Here is a 14,699-nt window from a genome sequence, read left to right as displayed (position 1 = left end):
AGCTAACAAGTCACCTCTCTAAGTGGCCACCCAATAGTTTTCTCTCTCCTTTTGAAAAGAGCTCTCCTCTGCCCTTAGGTGGTAGGTCTCATAAAACCCTAATCCTTGTTTTCACGGTTCTATTCAACCCCTTGTGATTCACACAATATGAATGCACATCTCTACACTGGTGGATCCTTCTCAACAAAGGGAGTGGAAATTCCATTAAATCCTAACAGCCCATAAACCCTAATCAATCATTGAACCCAAATCCTTGTCATGATGTCTCAGCCAATCTGCCTTACTCTGTCCTTTCGAGAACTACTAGTGAGGTTCTAATAAAGGTGTTCTTTGGTCGGTGACTCGTCCAACAAAGTCTTAGGTTGAAGTTAATATCGAAAAGCACTAGTGTTCTTCAGATTATTCTTAGTGGGTCTTCAAGCTTTTGACTCAAGGACACCTCTCTCCTTGAGTAAGTCATCTTGTATGCTCTAGCTTGTTCTGGAACTTGATCATGGAGGAGAGGAGGAATCAGAAATTCGAGTAGCAATACTTAGCAAACTCTTATGCAGACTTTGGTTAGGAATAGAAATTATTGCAATGGATAAGGCTATTCCTACTAGAAAAATTAGAGAAGGTTGGCTTACCATCGTTGGCAAGCTTTTTCAAAACCCAAAGATAAACTTTCTAGCTTTACAAAACACTATGAGGAGAGCATGGAGACTTGAGAATGTAACATTCTCCCCTTTGGAGTCTAGAATCTATGCAATTACCTACATGACTCAAGCAAAACTATTGAGGGTATATGAGATTGGGCCTTGGTCCTTTACGAGCCATCTATTGCTACCGAAAAAATGGAAGACATATATGCCTCCACACCATTATGAGTTTAATACATGTGCTTTTGGGTGCAAATCCATGGACTTTCATTTGAATGGCTTATGGAAGAAGTGGTTGTTAAGGTTGTTAAAAGTCTTGTTTGGTTATGGATGTGAGGGTTGATGCGAAGGGTGGTGCTATTGCTCTTAAAATTGGGAAGGTGAGGGTCCTCTTAGATGTGACAACCCCCTTAAATTCTGGATTTATTGCCAATAATGGAGGGAAAAAGCTCTATTTGGATTATAAGTACGAGAGGCTCCCTAACTTCTATTACTCTTGTGGTAGATTGGGGCATTATGACAATACTACGAAGAAGAGGAAAACTTTAAAACGGAGGAAAAATGTCTCTATAGGTAGTTTGAAGTACAGGGTCGTAGTCCTTTTATGAAGCTTTTTTTTATGGCAAGTTAAATGAAGAGGACATAGAGGAATTCATCCTTGAGACTCTAGTACATTCCCTCAAAATTGTGCTTTTTACAAGAGATATCAGCACCCTTTATCTCAGCCCAATATGTTCAAGTGAAAAAGGCAAAGGACATAGTGTCGGGGACACAAGTATGTAGTCACAAGCCAAGTAGGGTGAGAGCTTCATTCCTTCCAAATTGCCTTATCCAAGTAAGAGTAGTGACTCTCCCTCCTCTGATTTGCAAATGCTTTCAGAAGTTGTGCAGAACAAAAAGCTTAAAGAGAGCTAGAAATATGCCAGTAAGAAGAAATGCAGGTATAGCCCTATGAAACACAAATGACAAACTCACAGATGCTGGATGAGACCCAATTGTTGGATGCACCTATTCATGCGGTGTCAAGAATAATTGAATGGGCCTTATTGGCTAGCTTTAATAAGCCACTACGTTACAAATGAAGTTAGTATGTTGAAATTATCAAAAGTTGGGTAATCCCTTGACAATTCAAGTAATTAGAGTCCTTCTAGCCCAAGATAAGCCAAGTATTATGTTCTTAATGGAGACCAAAAATCAAAACCTATAGTACATTGATTAAGGAGGCAACTACGACTCGAGAAAGTTCAAATTTGAGGCTTTTTGGCTTGAAAATGAGGAACATGGAGAAATCGAGTTTGGCATTTAGTAGAATTGGAGGACTCTCCCTCCTCTGATTTGCAAATGCTTTCAGAAGTTGTGCAGAACAAAAAGCTTAAAGAGAGCAAGAAATATGCCAGTAAGAAGAAATGCAGGTATAGCCCTATGAAACACAAATGATAAACTCACAGATGCTGGATGAGACCCAATTGTTGGATGCACCTATTCATGCGGTGTCAAGAATAATTGAATGGGCCTTAGTGGCTAGCTTTAATAAGCCACTACGTTACAAATGAAGTTAGTATATTGAAATTATCAAAAGTTGGGTAATCCCTTGACAATTCAAGTAATTAGAGTCCTTCTAGCCCAAGATAAGCCAAGTATTATGTTCTTAATGGAGACCAAAAATCAAAAACCTATAGTACATTGATTAAGGAGGCAACTACAACTCGAGAAAGTTCAAATTTGAGGCTTTTTGGCTTGAAAATGAGGAACATGGAGAAATCAAGTTTGGCATTTAGTAGAATTGGAGGATGGAGTTTTGTTGATAAGGCTGAGAGTAGTATCCTTAACTCTTACTAAATGGAAAAAACAAAGTTCTCTAATGGAAAGAAGATAATAGACCTTTGAAAGAGAGAACTTTAGGAGATCCCCAACAACCAACACTTGCAATGTAATAGAGAGAGGGTGCCGTTTTGAATAATGAAATCGAGAGGTTATGATGATAAGAGGAGACATATTGGGGCATAAGATCAAGAGTCAATTGGCTAAAATGGGGAGACAAAAATACTAAATTTTTTCATGCCACAACAATTCAGAGGAGATAGAGGAACAAAACTTCCATGTTACAAATTGAAGAAGGGGAATGGACTCATGATTTAACTTGACTAAAGTAGCAGGCATTTAATTTCTTTACCAAATTCTTTGAATCAATTGGCCCTTGAAATTTCAAGCCAACACTGGAGGAATACCCTTGTTTAGTAGGGGGGGACATGAACGAGATGTCAACAAAGCCAATGACACTAGAGTAAGTAACTGAAGTAGCTCACTAGTTGGGTTTAATAAAAGCTCTAGGGTGTGATAGTTTAAATGGTCAATTTTATCAACGTAACCGGGAAGATCTACAACAAGCAGTATTCAAGGAGGTACCAAACTTTTTCCACTTAGGTATCTCAAGCTAGAGTTGAACAAAACATATATCTCCCTCATCCTAAAGATCCCAAAGCAAGAAAAACTGGAACAATTTTGTCCCATAAGCTTGTATGACTTTATGTATAACATCAAATCGTAAGTCTTGGCTTATTGATTGAAAATATACTTGCTAGACTTGATATCCATAGAGCAAAGTGCCTATGTGAGTGGAAGACAAGTTCATGATAACATCTTAATTGTCCTAGAGGTGCTATATTAGCTAAAAATAAGAAAGAGAGAGAACATTCCAAACAATGCTTAAACTTGATATGCAAAAGGCTTATGACTGAGTTGAATAAGTTTTTTTGGAAGTTGCATGCTAAAGATGGTTTTTTTTTTCTTTTAATGGGTGAAGTGGATAATGCAATGTGTTACAACTATATCATTTAGTGTCATGCTAAATGGAGAGCCTCTACCCTATTTTCAACCATCAAGAGAAAATCAACAAGGTGACATCCTCCCCCTATTTGTTCATCCTTGTTAGAAATGTGTTATCCTTTTTATGAGAAAGGTAATGGAGGATGGAAGTATAAAGAGAATTAAGTTGAATAGGTCCTACCGACACTATCTCACCTCTTGTTTGCAGATGACTTAATCTTCTTCCATGATGGAACAATTAGAAAATGCCCAATGTTGCAGTTGTTTTGAATCAATACTGTTTTGCTTTTGGGCAATCTATTAACTTAAACAAGTCAAGGGTATATATTAGCAAGGATCGTCCAGAGGGTCTAGGGTGGAATATGACCTATGAGCTTAGAGTTCTAGAACTTGAGAAGATTGGAAAGTACTTAGGGATTACTTCAGACTGGGGGCATTAAAGAAACAAATGTTTTCCTGGATACTAGCAAGAGTAAAAATGAAATTAGAAGGTTGGAAGGAAAATTTGATGTTAAAAGCTAGAAAAGAAATACACATTAAAGCAGTGGTGTGAGCATTACTGCAGTATTTCTATGTCTATTTTAAAAATCCCCTTCCATTTGTAGGCCAATTGAAAAGAAAATTGCATCCTTTTAGTGGAAAAATGGAAAAAATAAGCTAGGCAACATTGGAGGAATTGAGATGTGCTAAAATGGAGGAAGGATAGCGGAGGACTTGGTATTAATGATCTAATGACTTTTGATGGGGCCATGTTAGGAAAACAAGCACGATGAATTACTTAGAATCCATCCTTGTTGTGGACTTGAGTATTGAAGGGCTTTACTTCCTTAATTGTGACTTTTGGCATGTTGGGATGGAGACTCGATCATCATGGGGTGGCAAAGTGTACTGGTGGGGAGAACATCCCTCCATCCTTCCATTATGTGGTCTATGGGTAATGGGGAAAAGATAAATATTAGAGAAGAGAAATGGCAACACATGGGAGTTATTGATGGTCTAGCTAATGTTGGAGAGCCGAAGAGGGTAGCTAGGTTGATAGTACAAGAGGAATCTAAATGGAATGGACTGATATGGCAGCAACTATTTGATAAACAAATTACCAATGAAATTCTTGCCATCCCACTAAGGTTGCATGACACTAAAGACAAATTGGTTTGGTTAAATGCCAAATCTGGGTCCTATATAGTAAGGAGTGATTGTAATAGGAACAAAGACCTTTAAGAGAAACTAAACCCAAATGAGGCCTCTTCCTCGTGTCAAACCACTAGAGTTTTATGGACTAAAATTTGGAAAACAAACACACTACCATAGATTCGATTTTATCTTTGGGTAGTACGTCAAAATGCCTTACCAACAAAGGAAAATCTATTTAGGAGGATTATAGTACCAAAATCGAAGTGTGATTTATGTCAGCAACATCCTGACATTGTTGAGTATGCTTTTCTTCTTTGCCTGTGGACAAAACAAGTCTAGTTTGATCCTGTGCTACAAATCAATATTCCCAATCAAGGTCTTCCAAGAATCGTAGAATGGCTCTTGAACTTTACGGTCAAATCTGTATCCTTTGAGCTACTTGCAACTGTCCTTTGGCTTATTTGGAAATCAAGGAACAATTTCATATTGCAAGGACTAAAACCAAATCCACAATAGCAAGTGAACTCAGCTAGGCAGTGCATAATGAAGCAAAAGGAGGCAAATTAGGAAAATGAAAAGCTATTGAAGGCCAAGACCTACCTCTGATGTGGTGAAACCTTAAACAGAGAATACTGAAGATCAATATTGATGCTTCCTTTATTGAAGGTTCAACGATGAAAGCAGTTGCCAGTGTGTTGCAAAATTGGCTTAGACGAATTATAGGTGGATTTGCCAAAATGGTGAGGGTCAGCTTTGCAGCTCAAGTCAAGTTTGGTGCTATTGTAGAATGCTAGTTTTCTTCTTGGAACGTACTATGGATTGTTTTTAGCTAGAATCATATTTTTTAGATATGGTAAGAGCTCTCACAAGTGCATATCATTTTAAGTGGGATGTATGTGTGCTTATCTTGAAAGCCCAAGACCTATTGAAAGACTTTTATGATATTAAGTTGGTCTATTGTAATAGAGAGTTCAACAAAGTGATAGATTGGGTAGCTAAGGCTCAAAGAAAAAATTCCCTACCTCGGAATTGGACCCTTTATCCCCCTCTTGATCTTTGGAGTCTACTTTGTTTTAATGCTTTGCTATTGTACTCACAAACTAAGACTTAAGGAATAAATGTATATTGTTATTCTGACAAAAAAATAAAAAGTGGCCACCCAACCACCCATCTCTCCACTAAAAAGGCATTATCGTTACTAAGAACGGTGGTAATTTACTCAAAATAAAAATATTTATGAACATGTAACTTTTATCTTTAATCATTTTTGGTGATCCAAAGAAGATGTTGGTAGTAAATATAATTTGTCATTCGTAAATATAAGTTAATCTCTCTAAATTTTAGTTGTATTTTTAAGTATAATTTTTTAAAGAATATAAATTGTTATTGAAAATTCATGGTTATATTCCTCTACTTTTAGAATAGTTATAGAAGATTTCTATTTGAGTAATTTGACCGAGTAAAATGTTAATTTGAGTCATATTTACTTCAAATGAAAAGATTTATCATAATCTAATAAGATTTACATGAGTTCTATACCATATTTTTAATGTTTTAAAATATTTGTTTGAGAAGAAACGGGGATTTGTCTTGAACATAAAAGGTTTACCTTGAAACAATAGGTTTATAACGAATAGATTCACTTTGTTCTTGAAGCATGTCGTGACGAGTACATTTACTGCACAGGAGGCTTCATTCCCAATATGAAAAATATAGATTTTTCGAGAAATAAAGTCTACTTTACTTCTGATAAATCTGATTTGCTATAAATAAATTTGATCATATGCTATCTTTATAGTAAATTACCTCACCGAAGATATCTCCAGAAGAGGATAATGTATTAGTTTATTATCTAGTAGTTGAAGAACTTAGGTATTATCGCAATGGTTGGTCAAGTGGTTCAAGACTTGTTTGCAATTCAAAGGCTCAGCTTCAATTCCTCAAGCTACCGCTGGTTTTAGGAAATATCAGCTAGTTTCCAAAGGATATCCTCTATGCTGAGCATTCTACTTGTATTTTGATAGGGTTGGGATGACGGGCTTGCACAGTGAGCAGTTATTGATTCGATAACACTTAAAATTGAATATTTCAGTAGTGGGTGACGTAGGCTCCGGCCCGGTCTAAACCCCTTTTTATCTCATAAATAGTCAATCATCTTCCCTGAAAAGAGGATTAACCTATAGTAATTGTCCTTGACCCCTCCTGTTTCTAAGACCTAATTTTAGGGTTCCACGTGGCTGCCTCAAACTTATCAACCACCGCATCAGGCAAAGCCAATTGGATTGGAATTCAGAAGGTTTGACCTCATATTGGCACGACGTGTTATATCACAGCATTTCGAAACTTTAATCAAACCTGATTAGATGACTTGAACAATATCTTATCACTTGGGTTACGTCAAAGCGGCAACATGATTCCAACAAACCACACTTTCCCTGTCACAACCTGGCCCGATGATTTTGACCCCTGATTTCTTGCTTAATTATATATTCTTCCCCAGGCTGTTTCGTGTCATCATATGCTTTGGAGTTGAACATGTCTAATAAAATCTCAGACGCTGTCCTTAGAGGCCCTTCCTCTCATTGATTGGTTGCTGATCCTATGTTTACCATTAAGGGGCCTCCACTTACGTTTAGATTTCCGATATGGCCCCGACCTTTTGAATGCATCTCGATTGAGCCCCTGCAGTTTTAATTTTCCAAAGTAACACCACGGAATTCAGGAAACTGTCCTGATTGAGCCCCTCTACTCTGTCTCATCGACCATCCTATGTTTTAGCGATTACAAGGAATTGTGCCTAGACGAGAAATCATTATCCCAATCGTTTCCCATAATAGGATTGTCACGGTCGTTATCTAGCCAATGTGCGACATTTGAGGCTTTACAAAGACCTATTCCTAAATTACAGGATGCTTACACGAGAGGATACAGAATAACGGACCTCATTTGAGACAAATTAAAAGGCTGTAGAGGGGTGCTTCTTGAAAAAAAAAATTAATAGGAGAGGGGTTAAATTGTGACTAGATCCAAAGTTCATTAGCGACATTATAATTTTGCAAGCTTCTAATTAGTTTATCCTCAATTTGCTTGTATAGTCTTTTATTGTGTCCCCATCGTTCTTCATATGTACTTAACATTAGACTTTTCTGGCGGCTGCCGGCACATTTAACAAGGATATTGATGATAACGCTCTAAATGCCCGCTGGACGTAAGAGGTTTTTCTTGTATCCAGTGAATTGTAACCATTTTGAAATGTGCTTTTCTTTCCACGTATAATTAAACTATTTTTTTTTTTGTGTTATTTACTTTTATCAATAATTTCTTCCCATTAATTAATGATTTCATTATTTCGTGATAAAGCGACTATCCTTAATCTTTCAATAACGATTTTTTCCATGCAGGTATTGTGTGCGCACATCTGCTAGTATATGATGCAATAAGCGCGACTCTTCAGTCTATCTATACAAGGTGACCCGTTCTTCATTCGTTCCGCTCTAACTTACGCGGGATCAACCAAAATCGAAGTTTACACGAAACAACATATAAATGAAAAAAAAAAAACTCTGGTAGGTCACCTTCTGCAAATTGCTATAATGTCAACTTGACCTATTCAAATGTAATACCATGACCAGCAGACGATCACCTAATGGTATAGCATTGCGAATATTTCTGATCATTCAAAGCATAAAACAAGTGACAGATACAGTAATCATCTTCTGCCTTGTCAAAGAGAAGGATGTAAGTGTGAATGGAATTAGATGTCTCAAGGTGGAGATAGTAATATTAATATGCAATGCACATGTAGCATGACGAACATGTTGGTATGACTTTACACTTATATTTCAATTGATTAGCTTGAGATCTCGCCTAACCACATCTGATCTAATGTGCAAACGTTGAATAAAACTAATGATCGGTTGGTTGCATTTCAACGCTCCAGAGTTATCATATACTTTGATTAGCTCAATAGTGATGAGATTTACGTTACAAATATGGTCCATTGACAAATAGTTTCTTCCTATTCATCAAATTTTGGGAGGGGATTGGCTCCACAACGGGCGAAAATCCAAGATTATTACCTAGGCTCTCATCGATAGGCTGTCCAGCTTGGGAACCAGAGGTTATCTGCTTGAATCATACTAATTACATGCAGATTACTTGAGTCAGGATTAACTGCAAACTTAACCGGTTTATGGGGCTTGAGAGTTGTTTCGTACTCAGAAATAGTTGGGTGTCTGTGCTTGCACTCTTGGACTAGAATGGGCGTTTGTGTGGTTTAGAGTTCACCTTCTTTTGGGGAGTGATTATTATTATTATTTTTAAATTAACCTTACATTTATATGACAAGGAAAGTACACAAATGTTCACTATGTGGATATTTTTAAACGTTCACCAAAAAGGCATTTTCTTTCGAGCCTGGTAAATATGTAACGTTGGTAGTAAATTTTATATCATGGTGATAAGTATGTGCAACCGTTAACCTACTGGTATGGTCAGCGGTTGTAATTTATGAACAACATAGCGATCTACGGCTGTCAATGTAATAGTAATCTAATAATCTTTTATTAAATTTAACTATTCGTTGCTAAATCTTTGCAGTAAAATAGTTATCCTTTTTGTAAGGTATCAGTAGCTGACCAACATTACTAGTACAGTATATGAGCAATTCGTAATCTACTAGCCAAAAACATGCTCACTTGTAAAAAGGAATGTTTACTCGTAATTTATTAGAGTATTGTAATCAGGATGATTATAAAAAAGTCTAAACCTAATGTATGTTTATTCATTCCTAAACTTTTCAAATTTTTGCAAACTTTTAAATTTTTCGAAATTATTTTATTTTGTATTACTTATCATTTTCGTTCCTTTGTTATCTTTTTTTTTTTTTCCTCGTCACTGGGGCCTCAACGATAGCCTGTAACCCTCACTGGCTATGAGCAAGGTAGCTCTCACCCAGATCTGGCAAGAGCCATGACCCTTACCAACAGTTGGTGAGGACTTGCACTTGCCTAGTGGTTGGCGAGGATTATTGGCCACAATGAAAAAAATGAAAAATAAAAAATCATAAAAAATTAATAAATTTTTAAAAAGCTACAAAATTGATCAACGTCAATGATTTTCAGTTAAAATTGGCTGGAATGATTACATTGGTAATAAAGAGGCTTATGAGCAAATTGAGCAAATCAAAAGGCTTAGAAATAAATTGACATCCATACATTTATGACTTTTTTGATAAATTTTCCTATGCGATATAAGTATGTTGTTGATTGTTAAGGATATATTCTAGATATTATGCAAATACAGCTGATACATTGTATATTATGTAAATCATTCAACTATTTGACATATGTATATTATGTAAATCATTCAACTATTTGACATATTATACATCTGTTGCATGATCGGATTTGTGTTTGGAATAGCAACTTGTTAGCGGGACACTCTCAAAGATGCAATTGAATAAGTATCGGATATAAAAAGCAACAAAAAAAGAAGAAGATTGCTGTCTTTTTTTTTTTTTTTTTGGTAAAGGTAAGAGAAAGATTGCTGTCTTTTCTTGTCCTTAATCTTTAATTTTGTGTCTTTTTTCAACTTTCACCGATCTCGGCGGTACACGCAATTACTCTCAAGGAGAGTATGTCCTAAGCAAAGATTCTTAAACTTTCACATAAACTATTGTGCCGTTCCATCACTGTTACTATTTTTTCAGATAAACTATCATCATCAACCTCTATCTTAATGGTTTTTTTCAAAATTAAATTCTCACCAGAGAGAGAGAGAGAGTCGGTCAGAGAGACCGTTCAACAGCCCGCATAAGACGTTGAATAAACAAAGCTGGGGCAACATGTAACACCTCGCAGTCATCGCCCGAATTATACGTATTCTATTTGAATCCCGAAAGTCGCTTAGTGCATTTGAATACGCACCGATGCATGTCGTGCGCCAATCAAGATCTCATCAATCGACAGTTAATGAGTGCTCCAATCTTTATTCAAAGTCAACTCCACCAGCTTGGGTCGGCCATATACACGGTCTGCTTTCTTGGAAATTTGGGACGTTGACTTCACATCTTCGGTGTATTCTCAAAATGGACACCCAAGTTTTGAATTTCCTTCTCTCTTTTGCGTTTGAATGTTTTGCCACTATAACTTCAGAATAGTCAGTGCAGATCAGATTCTTGGGAAATCCAGTTCCGTTCCTTGAAATTCACAGGTTCGTAAACGATTGATCAATTTAATGAGTACATGGATTATTGTTAGATTAAATGGCAACATACACCAATCCGATAATGACTTAGATGTCTCTCTTTAAACCTAGCTATATGCCCGAAAGCACGCTTTATTCAGGATCATCGTACACACAAAAAAGGGAAGCAATTCAATTTGGGTAGTTAGAGGTCTGGGGAAATTAAAGAGACATTGGGGACTGTTTTGAGAAATTGTTAGAACTCATGGGTCAGTGCATAAAATAGGCATTATCGAAATGACTACCAATATTGGAAAAGCATTAAAAAAATCTCCATAAAGCTTCCTTGTAGTTTCCATGTTCACAGCTTGCAATGGCATCAAATAGGTTTGACTTTGATTTTTTCCCATCTTTAGACTTGTACATCTATACTTTCCTTGTTCCTATATAACAACGACACTATTCCTCAACATCGCTCTCTTCAAATTTCAACATTGGAAGAGCCACCAAAACTTTTGATACGGCAAAGGAAAAACCAAAAAGAGAGAACCATGGATTATCCTCTGGATTTCAGGTGCCCCATTTCAATGGAGGTCATGGAGGATCCGGTCACCATTGCAACCGGCATGACGTACGAGCGCAAGAACATCGAGAAGTGGTTCTTTGCCTACAAGAAGAAGACCTGCCCCGCCACGATGCAGAGCGTCGAGAGCTTTGGCATCACACCGAACCACACCCTCAAGAGGCTCATAATCACGTGGCAAAGCAAAGGGGGGCCTGGAACCCCCTCGTCGGAGTCCCGTAAATCAACTGAGAGGCACGATGAGATCGTAAGCTTACTCGAGGCACTGGAGTCCTCCCCCTTCAAGGTCACCTCATTGAAGAAGCTCAGGTCGATGATCGAGACGGACGATGAGGCAAAGGCCGACTTCGTCCAATCCGGAGGCATCGGGATCGTTGTCCAGATTGCAAGCCAGGTCCTTGAGGATGGATCGGATTTCAGCATCTTCCGAGCATGCGAAGAGGCCCTCGGCGTTTTGCACCAGCTCTCATTGTCCACAGAAGCGAAGACCCTAGAGACATTATCGAAGCCCGAGGCTGTGAAGTGCGTCACGGCAATGCTTCAAAGAGGGAGCGCGGAGGCGAGGAGTCACGCCATCATCATCCTCCGGAATATGGCTCAAAGCGAGACGCATTGGACTTTTATCCTACAAGACCATGGCATAGATCTATTCAAGTCCTTGTTGGAACTCGTTTCGGACGAGATATGCACAAGGGCCAGCTCATACGCCCTGGAGGTCCTTGTTGAGATGCTCTCTGCATCGAAGAAGAGCCGAGTGAGGGCGATTGAGGCGGGTGCCGTCTGTGTTCTAGTGGAGCTATTGCCTGAATCGAACCGATCCAAAAGTGAGAAGATACTGATGTTGTTGAAGCTTCTATGTGAATGCGCAGAGGGGAGATTGGCCATGGTGGATCACGGGATGGGGATTGCCGCCGTGACCAAGAAAATGCTTAATGTCTCGAACGCAGCGACAAAGCTCAGCGTGAAGATCCTGTGGCTGATCGGCAGCTTCCACCCGAGCGAGAGGGTCTTGGAGGAAATGCTGATCTACGGGTCGGTGAAGAAGCTCTTGGCGCTCCTGCACATAGACGGTCGGTCGTCGACAAAAGAGAAGGTCATCAAGATGTTCAAGATGCATTGCAACTCGTGGCAGCGTTGCCCTTGTTTCCCTAATGAAATGAAGGACTATTTGGGAATGGTAAATAGTGCTTGAGAGGAAAATGGAAATGATAATCGGAAAATGATGTTAGATACAGCAATTGTATACAGTTTGCCCCATGAAAATTGTTCACTATACGACTTTTTTCCAATGATAGTGAAGTATGTTCGATATATAGGTGATTTCTCTAGCCTGGAAAATTGTTTTTTTTTTTTTTTTTGGCGACATGTTAGTAAAATTACACACTTTACTCTGATGATCTAAGATTAATTATTAGTCCTTACCAAATTGCAAAGTTGTCTCCCAACCTGTTTCTATGTCAATTGCATCCAAAACCAAGTTAGGAACAAATAAAAGTTCGGTTACATATTTTAGATAAATACTCATTGCAAACACTTCTGAAAATCCTGCGTGTTTGTTCTTCTGCGTGATAATATCCCAGGAAAGGCCTTAAGTCCCGGCCTCGCACGACGGCAATCTATCCAGCCACTGCTCGACACTCACTAAGAGTGTCAGCAGTTCAGGTTTTCAAGAAGCCCAAACCAAACTGAACCGATAAGGTGAGTAGTTGAAGAACCGAACCGAATCACAAGTGAACTGAATACAAACCAAACTAATAACCGGGTTCGGGTTTTTGGTTTTCCTTTTTTTGCCTTGTTTATAGAAACCAAACTAAATAAGGAGTGATAAAGAAAAGAGATTTTAAGTTAGGCTTTGGTTTTTGTTGAGAATTTTGGTTCAACCAAGCCGAAATAACTTAAACTGGAAAAGAGAATAATTATTTTTTCATTATTAGAACAGACAACTGAACCGAACCTAAAATACATAAAATTTTGGTTCGGTTCGGTTCGGTTCTCAACCCTGACACCCACAAAGAGCGTTGATAGGGATGGACAGGGGCATGATGGCCTCATCGCCTCACAATCTCCCATCTCAACCGGGACGGATCTTCTCCATGTAATCCGTATCACGGTGATTTTGGTGGGAACATAATAGTTTTATTTCAGCGGGAGGTGGGCTGGTAGTAGCCGCGCACCCCCGACCTATAAATGTGAATGAAAGTGGATGTATTTTAATGGTTTAATTAATTTAATTGATATGTTAATGAAAAATAGTCTCGTTGAAGGCATATTTCCATAATTTCATCCTATTAAAATTATCCAGTTGATCTCCAACATAAAATTAGATTAACACGGCAAATTACAAAAACAATTATTTATAATTGAAGATGTGCTATGCGTTGAAGATTACAATAATCTAAATAATATATCTTTATAGAGAAAACTAATTAGATGTGCTGACATTTCACATGTTGAAGATTACAATTAATTTTTTTTTCTATATATTGCTCAATTAATCCGTTTACATTTACTTGTAATTCAATTTAATTATTTTTCTTAAGTTTGTAGGCATTAATTTAATTGTACTCACCTGATTATTTGGTTAATGTTTTTGAGCTACAATACCATATTACTACGTTATATCTAGATATTTATGTCATAAAAGTGAAAGTGAGAGCTAGGAGATTATAAAGCAGTTGATAAATAATTTCAAGGTAAGTAAGGTCGCCAAAAGGGAAATGTACAAATATATATATCTATATCGATGGCTATGGGAAAAAATGACATGAAGTCAAAAGAAAGGCCTAATATAATTTGGAAGGTATAATAAAATCCCACTTAGATAAGTGTGATGTAGACTATACTCAATCTTGTCACCACTAAAAAAAATATATTTTAAGTAGCAATTTTAATTAAAAAATTATATCAACATAGCCAAAACTTCAATACACGGTTCAGAATGTTTTCAGACTTCGAATCCTATAAGAATAGGGAAATGACCCAACTGTCTTCCGCACTAAGGACTCAATCTCAAGCAAAACCAGCACTAGTCTGTTAACAACATTATATATGAGATAAAATAGAGAGTTGGTTACAGAATTAAAATTCCAAAATCCACCCAAGTTATTATGTATCTCCACACTCAACTAAACCCAACAAATATTATTAGACATATTCAATTGCCTCACCCACTGAATGAGGCTGCTCACGGGGCTCTGGCACACTTGCAAAAAGAGAGGGCAATTTCGAGGTAGTTTTAGGTGTTAGCAAGCCACCGTAGGGCACAAAACAATGATGGCGAAAATCAGGTCTCGCGGCTCGGATGCGAGGGTAGCGGATAACAACGATATCGG

At 37.7% G+C, this 14,699-nt stretch overlaps 1 protein-coding gene across 1 annotated transcript; it reads left to right on the top strand.

Annotated features, from left to right (window-relative positions):
- The first annotated feature begins 11,335 nt into the window (after window positions 1-11,335).
- LOC104442844 (E3 ubiquitin-protein ligase PUB23) lies at window positions 11,336-12,559 on the top strand. Its single transcript, XM_018872739.2, has one exon. It carries the CDS (start codon window positions 11,336-11,338, stop codon window positions 12,557-12,559), a length of 1,224 nt encoding a protein of 407 aa, XP_018728284.2.
- The last annotated feature ends 2,140 nt before the right edge of the window (window positions 12,560-14,699 follow it).

Source organism: Eucalyptus grandis, chromosome 4, assembly GCF_016545825.1.
Source record: "Eucalyptus grandis isolate ANBG69807.140 chromosome 4, ASM1654582v1, whole genome shotgun sequence".
Lineage (NCBI taxonomy): Eukaryota > Viridiplantae > Streptophyta > Magnoliopsida > Myrtales > Myrtaceae > Eucalyptus > Eucalyptus grandis.
The sequence above is the reverse complement of the archived record's forward strand: the minus strand, read 5'-3'. Positions and strand labels throughout refer to the sequence as shown.